Here is a 25,391-nt window from a genome sequence, read left to right on the forward strand (position 1 = left end):
CAGTTACAATTTAAAAATGCTAAATTTATTTATATGGCTATTTGGTCGTTTTACAATTTAAACAGTCTTTTCAGACAAAACACACCTCAACATTTAAAACTTCATGTAAGTTCATTGCATTGTACGTTAAAGAAAGCTATGCATAAAAAGTCTGACAAGGAATTATCCAAAGGAGGAGAAAAGGAAAAATCACATTAAACATTTTGGGATTCCCTTATCTGAAAGACACAGTCACTGGTTTGAAAAGCTGTAGTCAAATGTTTTCACAAAATGGTGTATTTCCAAGTTAACCATTTCATGATAAAAGATCGCTAACACAGTTTACCTAACCTTCATTTAAAAATTCCTCTGAGACTCAAATTTCTCTAACTGGTTTTCCTAAAACGTTGCCATAAAGCCACACATTGAGGGCTGTTTACCAGCTCCACTCCATTCAAGTACATCCCAGTACATCGCATCTTTCTTAGGTTTCAAAACAAAGCTAACAATTAAGTGCACTCAAGATTATGCCATTTATAAAAAATAATCATAACAATAGTAATAACAATTGTAGTAAGTACATTAGTAGTAACAAATTTAAACCATTCTACACAATTCTAATTATACATATATCACTTTAACCATCAAGCTCCGCCCCCCTGAGAAAAAACATAATGGGTTCAAGTTCGGTTTCAACACATCTGTATCAATTGAAAAGCGACTTCAGCTTAGTCATTTAAATAACAACAATTATTGTGAAGGAAAGACACAATTTAAAACATAATGATATTATTTACATTAATAAATTGACCCTCATTGTCATACATATCACAGATTCTTGGTATTTACAGCGTAAATATTACAAGAAACAAATTTCGCTCCTCTTCATTTTATCCTGTGGCTTTTAAACCTAAAATGTAAAACAAGTTGACAAACAAACATCATTTAATCATGGTAATATTATTGAGATATCTGCCCTGTTTGCATACTGTATAGACCCCTTAATCGCCCACATCACTGTGACTTCACCGCTCTAGCTGAAGGCAAAAATAAGTAGGAACTCATGGCCGGCGCGCTAAAAGTTTGACTTTAAAATGTCACCTTGTTGTGTTTTTGGCTCCCAGAATAGAAGAAACTGCACTTTGGTTCAAAACTAAACTTTCCCGGATCCCGGGAGACATTCCTTCTCAGAAATCAAGAAGACAATTGTGGTTGAATGCAATACGGTGTACAGACTGGATGGAGACAATCATAAATAATGCTTGTGTTTGCAGTGCACACTTCATATCTAGTTTTTATCTAGCACAAATCAGCAAGTTTCTGTTTTATAGGTGAAAAGACACCAACCGTGCTATTGTTTAGCTTAAATGTTAAACAAACATACAGTGATGGATGTGTGTGCCATCCTTTGAATGGTCTCTTAAAATTCACATTGCTAATCATAGCTAGCCCAGCGATAGGTTACATTAGACAATAAGAATAAGCCTTGACAAAATTCTCCAAACCACCCGAAAGTAATTCATATGTTATCTAGGAAATATCCAAAACCTGTTGAAAATTGCAAGAGAATCAGTGACTGTACATATTCGGACAGTTCCTAACCTTCTTCTGCATCCATGTTTAATAAATCCCTCCTAAAAGTGCTAGCTTAAACATGTCAACTTTTCCTCTGGGGCTCTTTTTGCCTCCAGCTAAGCCCCGCCCACACAAATACATCACAATGTTTACTAACTTTGAAAGGGTCTATAAATGTGGGTATATTACCTCAGTGAGCAGCAATGCACTGGCGACATTTGTAGAGTTTGGGATTATGCGTCCTTATATGATTCCTTACATTTCTTTGTCTGAAGAAAGTCTTACTGCACAACTGCAAGAGAAAAATATATAAAGAAACAAAATAATAGGAATAAAAGACCAGAGTGGGAAAGAAACACAGGTGTTATGCTTTTTGAGATGCTTTTTTATTACTTTTGCTAGAGGAAATTATATTAAGACGGACACCTGAAAATATCACAAGCTTTGTAAACATGAGTGCTGCAACATTGTGGGTCGGCTTCCCGGACAGGGTTTATTCTAGTCTCAAACTAAAATGCATGCTTGGGCTGCCTTAAAGGAATATTCCATTTTCTTAAAAGAAAAATCCAGATAATCCACTCACCACCATGTCATCCAAAATGCCAATGTCCCTCTTTGCTCAGTCGAGAAGAAATTATGTTTTTTGAGGAAAAGATGGCAGGATTTTTCTCATTTTAATGTACTTTAATAGAGCCCAACATCCAATACTCAACTCAACACTTAACAGTTTTTTTTTCAACGGAGTTTCAAAGGACAATAAACGATCCCAAACGAGGCATAAGGGTCTTATCTAGCGAAACCATTGTCATTTTTAACAAGAAAAATAAAAAATATCCACTTTTAAACCACAACTTCTTGTCAAGATCCGGTCGTGATACGCCAGCATGACCCCACACAATACGTCATGACGTCAAGAGGTCACAGAGGACAAACGCGAAACTCCGCCCCAGTGTTTACAAGTGTTGAGAAAGAGGACCGTTCCGACGTTGTTGTATGTTGAATGACACTAATTAATGTCTTTGTGTCAGTTTATTGTTTAAAATGGTTCGCAAATGTGCGTTTTATATTTGTAACACGTGACCTCCCTACGTCACTATGCATTTACGTTAGGTCGCGCTGGACCGGACCTAGACGAAAAGTTGTGGTCTAAAAGAGCATATTTCCTATTTTTCTTGTCATAAATTACAATCGTTTCGCTAGATAAGACCCCCATGCCTCGCCTGGGACTGTTCACAGTCCTTTGAAACTCCGTTGAAAAAAACCGCCAAGTGTTGAGTCAAGTATCAAACGTTGGGCTCTATTAAAGTCCATTAAAATGAGAAAAATCCTGCAATGTTTTCCTCAAAAAACACAACTTCTTCTCGACTGAACAAAGAAAGACATCAACACCCTGGATGACATGGTGGTGAGCAAACCATCTGGATTTTTCTTTTAAGAAAATGGAATATTCCTTTAATTTAAGAACATCTTGCACTAACATATCTTGACATACATTAGTGCCATTGTTTTGTTGATGCAAACCAGTATTGTTTTTTTGTAAGTATGTTTGTAAAAACTACATAAGTGGCCTAATATGTGGGGTTGTGCTGACAATAATGCATGCTATTCTTCGCACTAGAGAGCTTGTAATGTGCGCATCTCTGACTCTTCCTCACACCTGAGCTTGTAATGCGTGCAGCTCAAAGTTTTTTCTCCCACCTAAACTTGTGCGCCTCTGACTCTTCCTCACACCTAAGCTTGTAATGAATGCGCCCCCAACTCTTCCTCGCACCTGAGCTTGTAATACGTGCAGCTCAAAGTTTTTCTCCCACCTAAACATGCACGTCACTGACTCTTCCTTGCACCTGAGCTTGTAATGCCCGCATCTCTGATTCTTCCTCGCACCTCAGCTTTAATGTGTGCAGCTTTGGCATTTCCTTGCACTTGATAGGTTGCACAGAGGTTTAAAATCAGTAAGTTGTTTCTGGTTCCTGGCACGCAAAAAAATTCAGGGTGCCTGGGCATCAATAACACGCTCAGATTAATGGCATAATATTTAAAAAGTCATTACAGTTTTGCCAGCTGCCCTTCAGCTTCTGTTTTTTGTCCACCAATCCAGTGACTTGTCATAAATAAGTAGAAAACGAACAAATAAACAAACAAATTAGTAAACTATTGTCCCGCTCCTTGAAACTATCATGCATCGGCGATCTCACTATGAGGCATATCTCTCAACACTGATAATGACTAAAGTCTAGTCATGGATTAATCTAAACCCTGTCTGGGAAACTGCCCCTATATGTTGGATGCTAGGCCACAGCTTTAATGCAAGTTAAATTAATAATGTCAGCTAAGCTTGTTACAGTGTTTTACAGTAAACATGCTCAAAAGACACGATACATACCGGGCAAGGCCATTGTTTGCCTTCAATGTGCCTGACACGATGCATGATAAGGGCATCGCAATCCCTGTATGAGGCTCTGCACTGCAGGCAAGCATGTGCTCCGCTTGAAGCCTGACCTTTAGGATCCTGTAGACGTTTGAGACGTGCCCGTCGGATGGATTCCAGTAAAATGGAACGGCGACTGCTCAGAGGAAGTAGCTTGTTTACATTCTACAAAAACAGAAAAATAGTTTAAGACATTATGAGGCGGTTTCCCGGACAGGGATTAGACTAGTCCTAGACTAAAATAAATGTAAGAGCTGGCCAAACTGAAAACAACTTGCACTGACAAATCTTAAAATAAATCATTGTCCTTGGTTTAGCCTCAGAATGCACACAAGTAATGTTTTTAGTAATGCATGTTTGTTAAAGGCGGAGTGCACAATGTTTGAAAAACGCTTTGGAAAAGGAGACGGGCCGACTACCAAAACACACTTATAACCAATCAGCAGTAAGGAGCGTGTCTACTAACCGACATCCTTGCCGGGTTGCGTATGTGTGGGGCGGGTCTTTTAAAAGAAGGTCCAGATTCTATTGGGGTAGGGGCGTGTCCGTTTAGGTGATTTCAAATATCAACATTGGCTTTCAAACATTGTGCACTCCGCCTTTAAAACTAGTTATATTTCCTAATTAAACTAAGGCCTAGTCAGGGTCTAAGCTAATTCCTGTCTGGGAAACCACCCCATATATCTTAAAAGTCCTTTTTTATTTACATGTGTAAATCTAATTCCATTCATTACTGCTACCCTAAACAAGTTTACATTAGGTAGGCAACACTTAGGCCAACGACATTTTACCTTTGTCGTTGTTGGTTCTTTCTTGACCTTACAGCTCCTTTTGCTGACTTTGAGGTGTCTAGAAACTCTGCAAACTTTTGACCTTAGGGACACACTTCTTTCATCTTTCTCCGTTTTCACTTGAGCAGCAACCCTCTGAGGTGTCGACCTGTTGCCAAGTCCAGCCCAATGAGGCCCGTTTAGACCTGTTCGATCTGGCATTATCCTGGACCTCACCCTATCTCTTCTCTCCATGCCAGGTGAAGAAATCCCATGGGAACTACTTCCATGAGAGACAGACCGAGTCAGATAGATGTCCACGCTATCCTCCTCCCGTTTGATGCCACTTGGTTGCCGACAGAAGCCAAAGAGGAAACCTTGATCTAGCAGTTTGACGGGTGGTTTGCTTTGGCGCTTACCCAAATCTGAGGAATCGGAAGTTGTAAATGGTTGGGTTAGGGGCAGGGGGTCTGCAGGTTCTTCCTTTATGGTTTTGTAAAGGGGATGGTTGTGAAGATGTTGATGGTTGGTGTTGGAAATGTCCCAGTTAATGACACCATATTGAACCTCTGGGTTCTCTTTTCTGTTGGCAAGTTCTTTAGATTTTCTGTTCTCCTTTACCTGTGTTCCTCTTTCGGTTCTGCTATGCTTTGCTTGTGGCATTCCTGTAGCGTGGTTGCTTTTTGTTTTAATTTCAATTTGTTTCGAACTTTTTGGTTTCTGTTTTGGGGGACGCCCAAGTTTGTATGGTTTTGTGTGCTGAGACTTTGTTGTGGCCACTCTTACTGTGCGATCTGCTGGTGGCCGGCCCCTACGTTTAGGAGGGTTTAGCGTTGCCGGATGGTGGTAGGCAGTATTTCTACGATGAATAGGTTGTAGGATCGCACTCTCAGCAGGTTCCTGTTTTATCCTGAGCATCCTTTTTGAAGGGGAAGAGGCATCATGTGCTGGTACCCTACCTCTCCTTTGAGAATGGGGTGATGTTTTATCTTGATTTTTATTGTGGCGTCTGAGTGGTCGATCAGTTACACTGGAATCTGTCTGGAACAATGATCTGCTACGTGTAGTCCTTGTACTTTGCTGAACAGCTTGTCCTGCAGGACCATGTCTCTTCCTTTTGGACCTGTTCCACGGGTCTTGAGGTTCTGCTTTCATTGGTCTGTTCAGTAAATCCATTCTGCTCATGTCGCAGAGGGACAGAGATGGACTAACTGCTACAAGTGCCCCTAAACTTGTTCCAAGACCCATTGCAACATCTTGCGAACGCGGTTTACGGCGAGCTGTGAGTGAATAATCACTGACTTTTAATTTCCTAAGCCGTTTCTTCTGTCCCCAACCAGAATGTTCCTCTGGACAAGGCAACAAAGACTTCCTCTGCAAACCAAGAAAACTGAGAAGTCTGTATTTCTCCTGAGCACGGGGGCTGTGCACCTCATCCTGAGGGATTGTGTTACATACCTCTTGCTCCAAATCTTCCTCCTTTACTGAGGTTATATGAGTCAAAGAGGTTGCCTGAGATTGGGATGGAGTCACTGAAAATTCAGACTGGGACTTATATGTACGGTAAGAAGAGGACTTCCTTTTTCTCTTGGTAGAGAGGTCAATTTTGGGCAGGAGTCTGCGCAAAGCAAGGGCAGCGCCAGGTGAAGAACGAAGCAGGCGTCGTGATGGAGAGGAAGAACGAGTTGAGGTGCACGGAGAGGACGAGATAACTGAGGGTGTGGGACGAGAAGACAGCTTTTTCTTGCAAGATGGGGACTTAAAGTCCATAAGCTTCATTCGCCGAGTTGGGCTGCATGGGAAGCAGTTTTCCTCAGTATAAAAACTGGATGGAGCTTGGCACTGAAACTGAGGGTTTAAGGTTTCTGTTTCACCTGTCGCCTTATCAACAGTGTGCTCTATATATTGCACTTCGGAGTTCCAGGAAGACCCAGAGCCACATTGTTCCTCATCTTCTCTCCTCCTCTTGAGTCCCACCTTTCCTTTTGGAGTTGAAACCTGGTCTCTCCTGAAAGTTCCACTTTTTGAATTTGAATCATCAGCAGTACTATGCATTTTGGAAAATGGCTGACAAGTCTCTCGTTCTTTTTTGATAGCAGAGCAGGCCTCAAGGGCAGGCCACATGCGCAGATGACGGGCCATGGCACTAACCTCTGTTAAACTGTCCAGATTCAGATTTAACGTGGAGGTGTAAGAAAACTCTAGTAAAGCAAGCAAACTTTCCTCGCTGAAACCTATAATACAAATCAAAAATTATATAAATGATTAATGACTTGCAAGATAAAATACAAGAAACAAGGGTAATATCATAGAATGAGGAAGGTAGCTAAAGAGCTATGCCGCTGGAACACACTGTCCTCGCTGTACTTTAAGAGCATAGATGCAACTGCGTCTGACTGCTCTTATGTTTAGTTTAATTTCACTTCAATGCCAATGAAAAAGTTATTAATCAGTAATTGAACTGCTGCAAAACCCTCATGCAAAAAGCTCCACTTATAAAAGTCTCCAGTCACTCTTCACTGTCCTTCCTAAATAAAGGTAAAAGGGTCAAATATCCTAATATTTAGGAAATTCTGTAAACCTCCTTTAACTGGGTAAAATGAATAAAAAAACTTGCAAAGCCATTCATCAAATTCTTCTTCTGTGCACCTAGAGGACTTCGCTGAAAAACATTGTGCCGTTTTAACGGATTCTGTGCAAAAAAAATCTGTATTTCTAAATGGCCTGAGGCTGAAATTAAGCGGATTTTAAGTATTTGATAAATATATTGGTGGCGTTTAGCAGCGTTTGTATCTGAATTCTACACTTTTAAATAAACCTCTAACTTCAAATTTCAAGATTTAAGTTTTGTTGTTTACATCCTTGCATATAGATTACTGTACTATTTTTTAGAAAAATACATTGATAGATGTTATTGTGCAAATATCTTCCAACACAAAAATTAAGAGCAAGATACAGCCAAAGAAAAAATTAAGAGACCACTTCAGTTTTGACTTTAATCATAATTTCTAGATGTATTTTGACCATTTCACTCAAGTGTCTGTTGAATTACAACAAAATGCTTATTTAAAAGACCCATAAAAGATGTGGCTAAAAATCTGGTTTAAAAAAAATGAATTTTCCCCAAAATACATGTAAAACATTAGTATTTTGTTGTTGAGAATTGAATTTGAACTTGTTTTCTCTGCAGTATTGAAGACCAGAAGCAAAGCATCTTTTTAGTTTTGTTTTTGACCATGTTTTCTCTATTTCAATTTTCAGTAAATAAAAACAATATTTTTATCAAGAATCTGGCAGAAATGTTGTTGGTAGTTGTAAGAATGAAACAAAAATAATAATTTTTCTGCGGCTGTATATGTAAAAACTTATGATTTTATTATTTCCCATGATTTAAAATAATTCATAAACTGATATTAAATCAGTCAAGTTTTACATGATTGTTGGACCCCTGCAACAAGACAAGAGTAAACCACCAAAAAGCAGCATTTAGAAAAGCTTTTTAAATTAATTTAAGTGTGGGCAACAACTGAATTTGATTTGTCTTGACAATTTATTGCACTCATACCTGTGAGGTCTACATCCGACTTGGGGTCAGTGGCTGAGTCCATTTCAGTAAATAACTCTTGGAAGTACTCGCTTACTGCTGCAAGAACGGCCTTGTGAGCGACAAAAGAATGGCCACCACCGGTCTTCAGTGTGATGTCACAAAAGAGCCCAGCTTCCCGTTGGCTATTCAACTTATTTAAAATTTCATGACTATGTGATTTCACCATCCTGGAGACAAGTCCTACATCTGAACACTCTGAGATGTAAACAAGAAAAAAAGTTGAGTGAGATTCAATAAAAGATTCAAAGACAAATACAAACTGATATTTATGACTGAATATCTTACCTCTGATCTCTCTGACCGACATTCTTCACAACTGAGGACGAAGTCTCTAACCTGAAAATACATTCCTAAAAAGAAACGGCACAGCTTATCAAAATCATAAGACTTTTGTTTATTTGACAGAGCAAAAACCAGTGACCACTTCTTTACAATACTATGTTACTAAATGTATAGCAAACCTGGGCTTTAATAAGATTCAAAAAGATGACTGCAAGTCAGTGTTGAAGTATTCAAACGTTTATGTGTTATTTTCAAGTGAAAATACAATTCAAATGCACTGTAGCATCTGTAAACCACAAATCAATTTTAACTTTGTTTTATAAACAAACACTGCTAAGAAACCTGCTGTCAATGAACAAAATCAGACACATTCATTTTCAAAATGATATCCATGTTTACATTTGTTACTATTAATTCCATTTTAGGGTAAAAATGGAAACATTATTATCATTAAGATGCTTTATTCATACATTATGTAAGGGAATATACAAACAAGCATTTTGTGGTATGGGTAAAACACTCAGCAGTTTAACCCAACGAGCTGTTATTGAGAAATTGCTTATGTTGCAATTCAATGCAAACATGAAGCAGACTCCCATTGTAATACTCCCATCAAAACATACTGTACATGCAATAAAAACGTAAAGCATTTTTAATGTTATTTTAAAGAAATAAAGATATGCGCTCTCCTTCAATCAGCTCTCAGAGGTCTGTGGACTGTTTAGCTTAGTTCTAGGATGTGGCTGCTAACTAAAATGTTACCAGGTCAAACATCCATGACTGTTAGGTGACAACAGTCATGAAGTGACTTCTGACTTGACCTCTATTCCTTAACCTGTACCTCTTATGTTCAGGTGACTGTTAATGTAATAAATGCACCATACATTATGTAGCCTCTCTATTCAGGAATCATTACTGCCAGCAACAACTGACATCAATTGCTAAAATGTATGCCATGAAATATGGCATGTAATCAGTGGGGTAGTTTCTTTTTGGATATAAATATAAGTTCAACCAATAATCTGATTGCCAAATGAATGCAAGGATGATTTTGGCCAGTGTTTCCACCTCTTGCTTAAGCATTGTGCCTTTAAAGCTTTATTGGCTTTACTTATAAGAGCCTCAGTTATCCAATCTAAGATTAAATGTCCTGCGTATTGATGATAGCTCATGGATGACCCCATCTTAGCCTACAATCTTTCAGTTAACAGCCTGGACCTTTAACCATAAAGCTACACCACCCCTGTCTACTATTAAAGACTGCATGCAAAACTGTAATGTTTTTGAGCACTTTCATTATGCTAAACCATAGCCAATACAAAGAGCTAAGAAACAAAGATTTTGAGGTTAATGTATATAGAGTATAGCACACAGAGAATATTACAAGTGTACAAATGTTTAAGTATGACATCTTTGGTTATCTTTATGCCAGCATTTAACAATTATTATAAAACACACAATCTTTGGTTTCGTTTCATTGGATTAGATTCAAAGTTGAGGTTCCTTTACAGAAAACACGTTTCATGTAGTTACTGTATGCAGTCTTGTCTTTATAAGTCTAATGTTACATGATATGTTAACTTTTTAAAACCTTTATTATATAAATATGATTAACTACAATCACAAATGCGGCACTGATACAGCCTCGCTCCTGTGTAAAAAAGCCGTATCAGAGCCACATTAAACGTTGCCTCCTGTTTTCTGTCAGCTGTGTAAACCCAACATTTTGACAAAATTTGGACTCAGAAGAGCCAAAAGATTTTTTTATACCATTGTGGTTTCATCCTTTGTGTCACTTTCTGAGTGTACATACCGGATAACAAATGCCATACATTTTTATCAAGATTTTGAGACTGATAAGAAGATGCCAGCATAGCAGGACAAACTTTTAACCAAAACACGACCATGTTCAGTTTTTACTACCATTTTAATGAGCAATGGTATCGTGATTGTATAAAAATGTTAATAAAATAGATTGTAATAAAGAAAATACATTCCTTCCCACCAATATTGCTCGGCCACCAGTCTGTACGTGTCCTCCAGGGTGTGGTGCGACTTATCCTGTCTCTTCTTATGAAAGATGTCTATGGACTGGAGTCGCTTGTCTTCCGCTAGCACCTCGCGGTACTGGACGAATCCCCTTTCCAACTTTTTGCGATAAAGACAGCCGCCGATGACCTCAAAAAAAGCCGACGACTCGACGGGCGCGCTGCCGCCGTTTACACAGCCCGCGCGTTCCTGCTGCTCGTGAGCTGTGAGTTTAGTAGAACGAAAGGTGTCATCAGAATGCGCGTTATGAGTGCACTGACTGGCCATATTTTTACCGGGATGACACTTAAACTTTCAGTGCACCTCGTTTGTGATTTTTTTCTCCTCTCTAAATATGACCACTGTTTAGCTAGGCTCATTCAAAGACATTGAAATCAGAGATGCTTTTAAGTCTATAAAGTCTTTTTTATCATATGTTAAAATCAAACTGATGGAGTGACACATAGCAAATTCTCAAATTTCATATTGAAGTAGCAAATCAAATTAATATTAAATTAATGACAATCAACAATAAATAAAACGGTCTCACTTAAGATATCCGAATTTCAAGTTGTTAATATTAAGCATTAGCAGCATTTTACAAGTCCATCATCTTTGGTGCTTTATGATGCGCCATCACATCTTATCAAACGTGAAAGACTGCTAATCCATATGACTTTGAGATCAACAAAGAGGAACAATTTACACAATCAAAATCTATCCCGACCATAGTTACTCAAATAAATTAGAAAAAGGAACAATTTATGCGGGAACAGATCGTATTTTAAAGTTTCTTCATAGTAGTGACTGGTTGTCCTGTGAAACTGAAGTATGCAGTTACACAAGATACAATCGTCCCGTGACAAACGGCATGAGACCCTCACTGTCAAAAATGCAGGGGCTGCCGCCCATAAATATAAAATTATTATTTATCCAGGTACTTTAAGGGCCTCTTTCTTCAAATATAACAACATTTGAGGCAACCATGTGTCACTGATGCCGAAACGCCAACTACGTCACAATATCAGATCCACTGAACTCATCCAAATATTTCCGCGGGTAACAGTAACAATCGCTCGCGAGGGTCTTCCTCTCGCGCGTGCAACTTGTGATTTCTTGAACTCGGTTTCAGCACGCCGCAGCTAATCTGTCGCGCGACCTATGCGTGAAACGAGAGGGTCTTCCTGAAACACATCCAAATGCGTAACGGCCTCTGGAATCGACAATATCATCCACGACTTGTCCTTATTTTGCCCCGTGTCCGTTCGCGTAACGTTAAAATCAGTCAGATGATCAAATAATCCAATTTTTAACTCGTAGCCCTCTGTTGGTTGCCATTCGTCAACCTAACTTCGCTTCGACGCCCAATTGCCTCTCCCCCTCCTTACGTGACGCCTATTGGTCAACTCTTTAAAGATTAGCGATTGTGAACGCTGCCATTGGTCCTTTCGGTTGTCACTCAAAGGCTGTTTTCCCTACTTTTTCCCTACATGAAGATAGGTTGTTGACGTCAGCTGTACCTTACTTAGTGTCAAGTTTATCAAAATAAAAAGGACAATACGCCGAAAAACGTTGTTACGTTTCGACAGATTTTTAGATTTAACCTCCTCATTTACAAATATGACATAACGCATTCTCGTATTTCTCTGAATCTTTTGTGTGCCGATATAATTTCTGATATGTTTATCATTTATGCATGCATTGTGCAACACATTTATGGATGTTGCTATTCTTTATATTTTAACCAATTGTACAGTGAAAATAAAGATACAATTATTATATTTATATCTAACTCGGTGTACATAGCATACACACAAATATGCATCAAACTGGGATTATGATGAAGAGAACAAAGACACTTTATTTAAGACACTCCCGCCATTTGAAATATTATTATTAGTAAGAAAATAAACTGTTGTGTTGAGAGCAATACGTCTGTATAGTATGTTCTCACAAAAATATAATTTTTTAGATTTTTTACAGATTCATATTTTTTTTTTAGCAAAGTTTGTCTAATTATATGGGGTTATTTGTGACTTGAAGGGGGCACACACACACACACACGCTACTACTACATAAATGGGTTTAAAAATTTCATATATGCTGATCCCTGCAAACATGCATTATTTTACATGGTTTCCTCCAAAGCCAAAAAGGCATTTCAATAAACTGATAATTAGGGCCTATGTACCCTATAGCTTCAGAGTGAAATGTCTAATTTAGTATAGTTTGACTTCAGAGTGCTCTACATAGTTTCATCAGTGTCACTTGCATAGATATTAGTAAGTTATGTGACACCAAATACAACTACAGAGGCGTATATCCATGCACTTATACATTGATGCTTCTCTTACACAAACGTGTCATATTGAATTTATTTCCCAGTATCAGGTGCAAACTTCCTTTTTATACTAAATGTTCACATGCAGCAAAATGGTCATTGTTAATAAGTGAAGTATATTGTCAGTGAAATTCTGTAAAATGTTTTATATAAAAACCTTCATAGACAGTATTTGGAATATTAAAAAGAGAAGCAAGTATCAATTTTCATAAAGTTTTGCTATGTCATTAAAGAACAACCTGTCATTAGTCTAGTTGTGATTAGAATATTGCTGGTTTATGTTAAAACATCACCAGCTTTAGGATGTGACATTATTTTATTCTCATCTACAACAATGCACCAACCATGAAAGTGTCACATTAAACTGCAAAACATAAATGAATGTGGTCCTAAGAATTAATTTTCTGAAAAGTCTAAAAAAAAAAATATCCTTTTATCTTACTTTAAATTTTGCTTTTGAAGATTATGCAGTACAAATTTAGACAGTGCTGGGATGAAAAATAGGTGAAAAATAATGAAACCTAGCACGACTGGCCCAGATCTTTTTGCAAAAAACATATTCATGCATTTGACTTGTTTTCCCTGGTCATTGTCATTTTTGACTCACTGGGGTTTAGTATGCATTGTAAAGCTGCTTTATAAAATATACATACTATAAAGCATTATACAACCAAATTAATTCCTTTGATTAAATTAAATAAATACCTGAGAGGACTATAGAGGACTACATCCAGTCAAAATTGCTGTGACCTGCTAGGTCTGTAAAGATTAAATGTGTCAAAATTCCAACAGAAAAAGATCACTGTATAACAGATGCACTGGAACACATTACAGAGCACTTGACTTAAGCTTATAAATTTCCTATGTCATGCCTACATTACATGTACACACCTCTGTTGTTGTTGATAGGGTGCAGAATGACTCAACTGATCACATGATATGGTTCAGCTATTAGCCTGGCTGTGGTCAAAGATCTCAACACAAATGTTCTTGAAGAAAGTACACGAGTACCCATGTTCCAGCTATTGTTAGTTATTTGTTGCAGACATCATTTAGCTTACACCACAATAAAAATATTTAGAGTTAATGTGCTTACACTAAATATGCCTTAACTATCACTCTTTAAGTTTTAATGAATAACAGTAAGAAACATTAATTTCTCATCATTGTGAAACTACTGAGGTAAAAGCTGATTTTAGAATACTTTTGCAACAATTTACAAAAAAGTTTCATTTATTAACATCAATTATATTGAGCTGTATATATTTGCATTTATTAATCTTTGTTAACAGTTATACAACTGTTCACTATTGTTAACAGAAACACATTTTGATTAAAAAAGTTGATTTGTAAATGTTTGAATATTTGTGAAATTAACGAATACATAAATGCTGTACAGGTATTGTTTATTGCAAGCATTAACTAATGCAGCTAACTAATGTTAACAAATTGAACAGTATTATTGTATACAAAAAGTTTTGTTATATTTACAGTTTCTATTTTTGTGGTAGCAAATCTAAAGAAAAGGTCTCACACATGTATTATGCATGCCCCCATGATATAATACATATACATTTTTCATTTATTATATTTTATAAATGAAGTCATTTAGTCATTTTTCAATGACTAAAGATAATTTTTATGACCAAATGCAGCTTTACCAAACAAAGCAAGTAAAGTTTTCAAAAACGTTAAGTTTTGACAACGTTTTATGACTTATTTAAAATGACGGCACACCAATAAAGCATTCAAGTCCATAAGACTTGATAATAAGACAAGTCCATAAGAGTTCCATAAGACAAAATACATTTTAAACTGAACTATAAGAAAACAAGTTGAAAATTATAATTTTTTCTTCAAATAACACATACTCATACAAATTAGGAAAACATTTTAATCACTAAGTGATGATTTGCATGTCCATGTCTGACTCCATATGTCCATTTAAACACGTGCCTCACAGGATTGAGTTACTGGTATAATAGAAGTACTTCATCTCAATGCTAATAAGGCACAATGAACTGTGTTTAGTGTCTAAGGTTGCTGGGGTTTGGCACTTTGTTCTGCACTCCCACTGGTCTGTGCAGTGTCAACAGGACCATCAGTTTTGGACCTTTTAAATTCTGGAGGTTTGCATGCCGGGTCACTGGGTGGGGATGGTCTTTCTGCAATAAAAATACATATTTATACACAGGTATGAATAACCTGGAAGACCTAGAAGCTTACAGCACCATGAACTTACATGCTTCTTGTGGTTATAAAACGACACAAAACTAAATGCAATATAAAAGAAAAAAGGAAGCTTTACTAACCATGCTTTGCTTTCTCAGTAGAAGACGGGGTGGCAAAAATCTGAGACTTGGGTACAACTGGTGTCAGTGAAATTCGTCTGTAAGAGAACCATTAATACATCTTTATATGTTTGTACATATTATAGGCATACAGAGGAACAGTTCACCCAAAATTATGATAAAATAAGCAATAATACACTTTTACAAACTGCAAGCACATATACACAGCAGGTCTAAATTTTAAAATCTTATTTCCCTACCTAGGAGTGGGTCCCTTTGGAGTGGTGGTGCTTTTAGAGTTAAGGGGCCCAAGAGGAGTACTAGGCGCAGTATGGGGTGTAAGTGGTCCTTTGCCGGAGGCAGGTGTGGAGGGGGCAGATTTGGGGGTGCTAGGGGCTGTATTAGGGGTAGATGCTGGTGATTTGGGAGTGCTGGGTTTGCCCCATCCTTCCAGGGTGTTGAGTGTAATCCGTCTGGGCTGAGATTTAATTCTGGTCCCTTGGGGTGTGCGTTTTTCTTCTGGACCAGATACACTGGGGGTTTTGGAGGCGGCAGGAACCGCAGGTGCCTCTTTCTTCTTTTCCTGTGCGGCAGGTGTGTTGGTTGAGCGAGGCACAGGAGAAGAGGTCCTGCCATTGGCTGAAAGTCTCTTGCCTTTCTTCTCATTGGCGGAGGAAGGGGTCACCATTTCCAGTGGAGGCCGCTCCTTCAGTGGGGTGCCAATTTCCCCCTCCTCAAATGACACGAAGGAACAGTAGCCATCAGTGGAGGACACTGCCAAGAAGGAGCCATCTCGAGACCTGCAAAACAAGACAAAGGTGGATTTGCTTATTGGCAACCCATTTTTTTTCTAAGGACTTTTTCTCAGTCATTTAGGAAGGTAACCAACGACCTAAACCAACTTTTAACTAATGTTAAGGAGCCTCAATAGTGATCATTGGTATTTCTAATTGGTCCACAGACTCCAGTCGCCTATATTTTTCTGTCAGCCTCCAAATGACAGTGTCAGAAGTTCATTTAATGTTGGTTTGAATAAAATTTTCTTTCAAAAAATAAGGTACAGAAGTGGTTGGTGGAACAGTACCTTTTAAAAAGGTCCTAATATGTAACATTTTGTTGCAATTTCTGTGATCGTAGCTCTTCATCAGTGGTTCTATGCCGTACAGTAAGACGGCCGTTTTCCCGGTCTTGTGCCAAAGATAGCCTACGATAGTTTTCTGAAATTCAGCATGATCACCGCACCGTGTGTTTGCTGCTATTCGTTTACCACGAGCGCATGCTGGTTACGTTGCGCTAACTTGTGATGCAGCTGCCGAAGCTTCCGTGTCATCATCGTACAGTCTACATGCTTGTCGTACCTGAGTTTAAATGATCCATATCGCACAGTGTGATAAGGTAATGATCCTATAGGATCTTATGTTCTTATAGGAGTGCAAAAATCCTGCCTTCTTTCTTAAAAAAGTACTGCCCCAGTGACAGCCTTTTTTTCTTTCTTGTACCTTTAATTCTGAGAGTGTAGAGTTTGATCTTATAACATGTTTTATGAATATCAATATTCCTGTTTGACATTTTCCATTTTTTGTAAATTACAAACATATGCATGTGAAACAAATTATGTCTTATGATTAAACGACTAGTCCGTACAGGTCGTACAACCCCTAATTATCTTTTTATGTGTGCATATTTGTCTTACCAGCTGAGATCACTGAGTGTGTGGTAGTGGATATTGGAAACATATCCAAACGGCACCGTCTGTTGTGTGTCATAAAAGTAGATTGAGTCTTCTGACGCTACCGCAAACACCAGCCGATATGGTAAATTAAATGCGTTTGACACTGGCTTCAGTGAACCATCTGCAAGACACAGAGGAGATCAAGCTTTCAATCTCATGTGAAATCAGTGAAACATAGGTTTAAGAAAGATATTCATTCTACCTTCAGCTCTCTTGGTCCTGAGCTCAAAGAAAACCGGGCAGCACCGCACAGCCAGAGTTGCTTTAGATGGACAGGGCAGATGAGCTATGGGTCTAACACACACAAATACAAACTTTCAGACACTAAAAATGTTACAAATCCTAACGATTTAGTGCCTCAATACAGTGCCTAAACAAATAAGTAAAAAAAAATTAAAAACCTTTTGAAGCTTTTTCTGGAAAATACATATGTGGTGTTTGTGACATTCTCTCCAACTTCAACACACCCAGCTTAAAAATAAAGAAACAGAATAAAGACACTGTAATCCTAGTCTAGATAAACATACATGTCAAATAACATTTTTAAGGGTTAACAGGTCTTAAAAAGCATATGTATATAAAACACAAAAGGTGTTTACCTGGTGCAAGAAGAAATGACCCGTCTGGTGTGAAGGTGAGACGTCTGAAGAATGATCTCATGCTGTCATCATGGAACATTCTGTAGTTCTTTACCTGTGTAAAAGTTTTATGAACCTTTAAAGTCAGATTCTACAGTTAAAATAGAACACCAAAAAGTAAACATTTGCTACATAATATAACTGATTCATGAAAAATCAAACAAATAACATAGTTGGAAATAAATTAACACATTTTCTCAATAAAAAAAAAAACTTTATCTACCAATACCTAGGGGTGGGCGATATGGGAAAAATAATGGTTTAGGTGAAATCACGATTTTATCGCAATCCCCCCATGTTGGTTTTTTAAAGACTATTTTGCCATTACTGAGCCTTAAAGGAGTGGTTCAATGATATTTCATGCATTCTGACAAATTAACACAGTTATAGAGTTGTTTCCTCATGCTAAACGTAGGCAAAGTGTCAAAAAAGCAGTTGGGTTACAGAGTATTTCTGTGCCGAATGCACTTCGACAGAGTTCGTACAAGTTTCAGAAAGTTTTTTTCGAATACGGGTCCAGCTGATGTTCAGGGGTTTCCATACCGTCACTTTTTTATGGGCACTTTCCCCGGAAAACCCCACCTACCCGTCAATCAGCGGGAGATTCTAGAACTTGCAAACATCACGCGACAAAACTTTGTTTAATTTCAAAACTCAACAATGACACGAAAGAAGAAGTGTGTTTTTGGATGTAAGGAGAAGAAAGCCAGCCTTATGAAAACAATGGATATAGTTTATTATACGGGGTAGCAGCGGAGTTTTGCGTGTGTTTGATGCGCTGGATTTCATTGAAAAGTCCGAACCGGGTCATGAGTTACATGCAATAGGACAGACTTCTGTCTTATGTTGAAAATAGGCGTGTGCATATTATATAAATGACACAAACATGTAGTGAATCATACTGTAAGTTAAACAGTGTTGTATAGTGTTGCATGACTCGTACTCGCTCCTCCCATGGTAGTAACTCCACCTTCTTCATTTTTCATACGTTATCGGAAAGATTCGGTAAAGCTAATCTTTCTTTTATAAATCTGATTAAACTAAAGACTCATTGGAGATATAAAGGTTGTAATACTACTCTATAGGTACTCCAGATTAACATCAGAAATGCAGCAACAGCCTGTGTTATGTGAGTTAATACAACCAAACTAATGCCCACATTTAAAAATGCAGTCCTACAATGTAACAAATATATGCACCCAAAGTGCACAGACAGTATGCGTACAACAGCGCATGCACGAGAAAATATTGAAACAGGACACTTCACTACAAACAATTACACAAAGAAATAATAATAATAACTCCTTGAAGAACAATAGGGTCCTCACACCCCGGTGTGCTCGGGCCCTAAATAGACAGCAATTGCACACACACTATCATTTTCTCTTCTTTTTTTCACTTCTTCCAAGAAAAAAAAGCTGATGAGCATTTTCATCACCATAATGTTCTTTGTTTTCTTGATGTTCGTTCTGAACTTTGTTTGCAATGGTGATCGGCTAATTTTCTTTTTTCTTATCCTAAATTTTGTATGTACTGCAGGGCTCAATGCAAATATTTTTTTACACTGGCCCGGTCAGGTCAGTGGTTCAGGTTTTCACTTGCCCTGCCAAAATTTTCACTGGCCCCAATAAAAAAATTTCAGTGTCACATTTAAAAATAATAATCATTCAAAAGTCAAATATAATTGTATACATAAACAACAGACATGTTCCAATGAAAAAAGGCTCCCAACTTGTCTGTTTTACCTGTAAACTAAATTGACAGCAAATTGTGTAAAATATTGCATCGTTTCTTTCGCGTGTTTTACCCAAGTAAATGTCAGCTTCCAATATGTTAAATAACATACATTGATGAAAATATATTTTAGTGACTGAGGGTGAAGCGCTGGCCCGATCGGGCAAGTGACAGTACTTTTTACTGGCCCGAACGTCTGTCACGCTTGCCCCGGGCCACCGGGCAGTCCTTTATGTTGAGCCCTGTGCTGTAATGTTGCTGGACAGCCTTGATGTAGGCATAAATCACGATTCAAAGTTTTTTTTTTGAAAAAAGTGGATCGTGGAGACATTTTAATCATTCATGATCAAATATTGTCACATCGCACACCCCTACCAATACCAATAGCTAAAAAAAATGTACAAAGACTAGCCTGGTCAATATATTGATTTTGCAGTTTAAATATATATTGTTTTTAACTTTCAGTAAATACATAACACTAACCTCTCCATCCGCAGCAGCTGTCGATGTCAGTTTACTCACACAGTAAGCTTTTTTCCTGGTGTGAGCACTGTACACACGCATCACCCTAAAACACACAGATAATTTACATGCTTTGTATGCATATGCAAAGCCATGTAAACGTCTGGGTACCAATTAAAACGAAGCCATTTCAGACCTCGTATCTCACCTGTCACAGCTTAGGGTGCTAATGTACTGTCCAAGTGGGTCCCATGTCACTCCTTGCACATAACTCTTATGATCATTAAAGATGCACATCTTCTGACCTGCAAGCACACCAGCACTGTATTTAGCAATTATAATGTGAAAGGTCAGTCGCGGCTTAAGGTCATTAGGCACCAAAAACAAAATATGTATGCAGTTTTTTGCTCAGGCCTTGGGTTTCAGACCTTTGTTGATGTCCCACATGATGGCAGTGTTATCCACAGAGCCAGAAACCATAAAATTTCCATCGCTGGTCCATGAGATATCATACACGTCCTCAATGTGTCCCCTTAAAAATGCATGACAATATAAGCATGAACATTCTGAGGAAAAATAGCTTATTTTAAAAAAGACAGTGGTAAAACAAAGGAAGCTTAAATCTGACCTTAAAGTCTTCACCACACTCCAACTCTCTTTATTGAGTTGAGCATCTTCATCTTCCTGGAAAGTTGGAGCTTGTTCAGGTTCCTTATTGTCATTCAGCTTCCAAAGAAGGATAGCAGCATCTTTGAAGTCGATAAAAACACACAAATGTGTGTTATTTAATTATTCTATTACATTACACTATTTAAATTTATCATTACTTCAGTTACATATAATTTACTTACTAGCCTTACAAATTGTTTGTATATATCCATGCATTTTTTTATCATTAAATTTTATTTTGATTCTACCTAGTTATTCTATTCAACATTACTTCCTTAATATTTTTTAAATCTTATGTTAACACAGTATTGTTTTTTTAATGCTGATATGAGTCTCCAGTGGTCTCCATCTCAAGGTTCACAATAACGTCAAGACAATTTTTTGAAACAACTAGCTTGCAAGGTATGGACGGTTTCAGCAGTAACAACATAAACATGCGGCTGTCGTGGACCGCACGTAACTTCCGGTAAACTCCGCTAAGAATAAATAACAACAAAGTTCTTTAAACGTAGTTTATTTATATAACAAGCAAAAAAACAACAACAACAAATAGATTACATAGGAAACCATAAGATTTGTTATTTACGATGAGGCATTTGTTCAAGAGATCAGTTTAGCAACTAGTCAAACCATTAAAAAAAATTTAATTGGTAAAGGGCTTATTTAAAAAATAAGGTTGCTTGTTAGGAAAATCTGTTTTTGATTGATTGACATTGTCTGCTCACAGCTAATTTAAGTGGCTGTGGCGTAATTCGTAAAAACATCCCACCAAATCTGCCCCCTTCTTCCCCTCATTGGAGAAAGTCACGTTCACAGGCAGGCAGCGCGCTCCCAAGAGCAAACTCCGCGAAACTGTCATTTAAACTAACATTAGCCTGTTATAATAGAGAATAGGAGACAACTGAGGAGATGATGGATAGTGTAATGTATGGACTTCTTTTTTAAGGTAAATATGTAATTTTTACAACTTTTTGTGATGTATGAATGCATATATAATGTATAAAACAAGTAGTGTTATACCAATACTAAAAGTAGATAACGTTACATGATTCAAATGTTTTTTTATCAAGTTAAATATGTTACAGCTCCCATTAATGCTCTTGTCTTATCCTCCAATCCTATCACAGCCTCACAGGTGATCGGAGATATATGGATAGTTAAAAGATTTTGCTAGGGCTGTCACGATTATAAAATTTGGCTGACAGTTAATCGTCTAATATATTGTGACGTTATGATGATTAATTGTCTGTTTTAGGGCTTTGACTATTATGACGATTAATTGTCTGTTTTATTGCTTTAAAAATTCAATTCTCATACTTTTTTTTGTTCATGAAACATTTTCACAGACAGTTGTGATTATTTAAAACAAGGTTAACCTGGCAGTAAATATTAATACACATAACACAATTAAAAGTAATTATTTAATGAAAATATCTTAAACTGAAAATTCTTCATTAGAAATAAACACAATAAAGTGTCTGACCTTAAATAGTAGCCAATCCTACTAAGGTTATATTAGTACTGGACCACTGGTCTGTAGTGGCTTCACTTTCCTAAATTTGAAAATGTATGTTTTACCTGGCATTTCATACTGCTTATCAAAGTTTTGCAGCATTTCTTTAAATCCTGTTTTTGAATAGCTCTGCAATGTATAGCGTTACACTGTCAGTTAAGGAGCGGCATCTGAAACGGTCTAGTTTATACAGGCGCTGCAGCTCCCCTTGTGTTTTTTTAGAGAGATGTGCAATCATTGCGGTGATCTGAAATCATTGCGATGATGTCAAACAATCGCGATGTGACAATTATTTAATCATTGTGACAGCCCTAGATTTTGCTAAATAACTTGTTTATCCTTTTCAATTAAAGGACAGTGATTCAGTTTAATATGTCTCAGGCTCACTTATTGGTAATAAATAATAAAAATTATAATGCTGAAACTAAATAATATTATAATATTGGGCTTGTTTTTGAAGCTGCAAGTTGCTTATTTGTCTCGCAATAGTTGGCAGCTGTGCGTACAGGACCATTACCAACCAAGAGCAATGTCTATTGCTGCTTGCCAAATGCATTGCAAATCTTTTTATTAGGGCTGTCAAAATAAACGCGTTAATAACGCGTTAACGCAAATTCATTTTAACGGCACTAATTTTATTAACGCGCGATTAACGCAACACGCAATTTCTGTTTGACCCACAGCTGGATGAATTAAGACGCAGCGAGTGACTGGCGCTGTCTAGATGAGTCGGAGCTTTTTATAAAAATAAACATTAAGCTCTCGTCTAGCGAATCCAATGCTCTAAATGGTATTTAAACATCTAAAATGCACGTTTTCTGCACGTGCAGTTTTCTTTATCTGCACGTTTCCTGAGAAGTGTACCGTCCCAAATCCATATAAAGCAAAGATGCGTCTTCTTTCACTTTTTAGTTTCGTTTTAAAAAGCATTCAGAAATTATAGAAAATAGACCGCAGGACTTTCTTGATGTTAAAATAATTATTAAGAGAGATAAAGTTCGGGATCTGATTGATGTTAAAAGAGTTATTAAGAGTGACAAGGCTCAAAAGCGATGTCTGACGCAGACGTCTGAAGCGCATGCACACAAATGCGCGAGTGCGTGACCCTGATATATATAGATATGTACAGTAACACAAAATTACAGGTTTAAAAATATCTGTTTTGACAAGAATTCACGCAGGTATGACCTATAATCTGTTATATCTGAAGTGAATGTTTGGTTAACTGTTAAGGAAAAGTATCTGTTGTGTCATTTATATTAAACCCTTGCATTATCCTACAGTCTTAAAGTGGTCTGTCTCAATGTCAAATTTAAACTAAATAAAAGAAAAACATATATGAATATTGATATTGTTTTTGCTCTGCATTAACAGGTAAAGTTCTGTCATGCTTTGTCAGATTCCAACAATTGTTCCAATTGTTTTGAAGTTTTTTAATAGAGAATGTTAAAATATAAATGACACATTTTTGAAAATTTGCTCATCCCAACTCAATTTGCCAGCACAGGTCACAAATGATGCAGCAGCAAACAGAAATGGAGAAAGAACAAGGTCTTCTAAAGGCAAAAACATTTATAAACTATGGCTGATGGTTCTGTTGAAAATGTAAACAGGCTGTTGTAGACATACATTTGCATATATTATAGATATTAACCAAATCCATGCTGATTTGAGCATTACAAACTTAAAAAGTGTTACATTTAGGTAAATTTAGAACAGATAAAAATGTGCGATTAATTTGCGATTAATCGCGAGTTAACTCATGAAATCATGCGATTAACTGCGATTAAATATTTTAATCTATTGACAGCCCTACTTTTTATGTATCTGTTATTCAAAATAAGCATTTCACAATCATTCAAAAGCCTAGTCTGTGCCAATGATATTTGTCATGATCTGATTGGGACTGAACTTACCATCCCCTCCAGAAGCCAAAAGCTCAGCAGCAGGTGAGAAACGCACCACATTCACTGCTTTAGTGTGTCGTGCCAGGTTAGACAAAAACTCAACCACTGCCTTCCCATCAGGACCTTTATCAACACGCCACATCTGGAAGAGAGAGGCTGTCATGTAAGAACTTTAACAGTATGTAATATGACATCAGTGTTATGTTAGGACATACAGAAATATATTAAATCATGGCAGAGGTTCTCACCCGCACTGTGGTGTCCACTCCAGCTGTAGCCAGGCGCTGAATCCTTCCCCCACCATTCTGCTGAAAGTCCATACTGTATACTGGCTCCTTATTATGCCAGGCAATCTCACAAGTCACCACCTTCATCCTGACACTGTTGAGGTAAAATTATGCAAATTATGATGGTCAGTGAAGATAGGATAGGAGAACAGCAATTGAGATTGAAGGGGAAGAATTGAAGAGGGAAAGATGTGATATAAAATGATTGTTTGACAGAGGGAACCTTACAAACGGAAAAGCTTAAAAAACTCTTAACACCAACGTTACACCAGACGTCATGCTACTATCCCGCAGGTTCGGTAAGCGACCGGGGATATGAAAATGCTACGTTTGCATACAGCTAACAGTACTAACATTACACACATCTTAAACGTAAGGTACACAACTTACATGCATAAAGACAAACTGTAGGAAACCTTTAATAAACTCTATATTGAACAGTTAAACAAAGCCGCATCAGTGTGGAGCACACGACTAATCTGCACTATAAACGAACATTGCAGTTAGATTAGACCTGATGACTAAAACAACAGTCCCAGAAAAGTTAACGTAACGATACAAGAAACGGAACACAATGACAAACTGAAGTGCAGTTTAAAAACATTTGTGTTAAGTTTAAGAAGTTACCTGGTCAACTTAAGCTGTATATCTTGTAAGAATTGCTCGGCACAGGTCACTTCGCGCTCTCATCCAAACAGACCCTTTTCCCGCGCTGGCGCTGCTGGCTGACAACGAGCACTTCCGGTATCAAGGGGTTGCCAGATTTCATTCAAATAATTCAACATTGAGTTGTGAAACATTTTTATTAAATAAATATTACTTGCATTACTCATATTACTAGTTAAACATTCAGGGGCGGTTTTCCGGACAGGGATTATTTTAAGGCAGGACTAGGCCTTAGTTTAATTAGGAAATATAACTAGTTTAAACAAACATTCCTTACTAATAACATTACTAGTCTAATCCCTGTCCGGGAAACTGCCCCTTAGACTAGTGGTTCTCAATCCTGTTCCTGGGGACCTGCTCTGCACATTTTGTATGTATTCCTTATCTAAGGCACCTGACTCTAATCATCAGCTCATTAGATGAGAGCTCCATGAACTAAGCAAAGTGTGTCAGGTTAGAGAGACATACAAAATGTGCAGAGC

At 37.5% G+C, this 25,391-nt stretch overlaps 2 protein-coding genes across 4 annotated transcripts; both read right to left on the bottom strand.

The window, feature by feature from the left end:
- Positions 1–3: 3 nt before the first annotated feature.
- On the bottom strand, positions 4–12,064 carry LOC129451808 (uncharacterized). The gene is made up of 7 exons (XM_073855225.1): positions 10,627–12,064; positions 8,645–8,697; positions 8,318–8,552; positions 4,774–6,986; positions 3,938–4,147; positions 1,744–1,846; positions 4–889 (listed from the first exon to the last, which is right to left on the bottom strand). The coding sequence occupies exons 1-6, from the start codon at positions 10,955–10,957 to the stop codon at positions 1,745–1,747; spliced, it is 3,144 nt and encodes a 1,047-aa protein (XP_073711326.1). The 5' UTR covers positions 10,958–12,064; the 3' UTR covers positions 4–889; position 1,744.
- A 2,335-nt stretch (positions 12,065–14,399) lies between these two features.
- Positions 14,400–25,171, bottom strand: chaf1b (chromatin assembly factor 1, subunit B). 3 transcript variants are annotated; one of them, XM_055215273.2, is made up of 14 exons: positions 24,871–25,171; positions 24,205–24,337; positions 23,966–24,098; positions 20,496–20,616; positions 20,296–20,399; positions 20,076–20,172; positions 19,889–19,973; positions 17,633–17,726; positions 17,435–17,504; positions 17,236–17,327; positions 16,995–17,154; positions 15,562–16,101; positions 15,323–15,399; positions 14,400–15,175 (listed from the first exon to the last, which is right to left on the bottom strand). In XM_055215273.2, the coding sequence occupies exons 2-14, from the start codon at positions 24,328–24,330 to the stop codon at positions 15,045–15,047; spliced, it is 1,830 nt and encodes a 609-aa protein (XP_055071248.2). In that variant the 5' UTR covers positions 24,331–24,337; positions 24,871–25,171; the 3' UTR covers positions 14,400–15,044. The 3 variants fall into 3 exon arrangements, with proteins under 3 accessions (XP_055071248.2, XP_055071249.2, XP_073711329.1); XM_055215274.2 differs by lacking the exon at positions 24,871–25,171 and adding an exon at positions 24,634–24,831; XM_073855228.1 differs by lacking the exon at positions 24,871–25,171 and adding an exon at positions 24,472–24,493.
- Positions 25,172–25,391: the final 220 nt, after the last annotated feature.

This window comes from Misgurnus anguillicaudatus, chromosome 17, assembly GCF_027580225.2.
Source record: "Misgurnus anguillicaudatus chromosome 17, ASM2758022v2, whole genome shotgun sequence".
Lineage (NCBI taxonomy): Eukaryota > Metazoa > Chordata > Actinopteri > Cypriniformes > Cobitidae > Misgurnus > Misgurnus anguillicaudatus.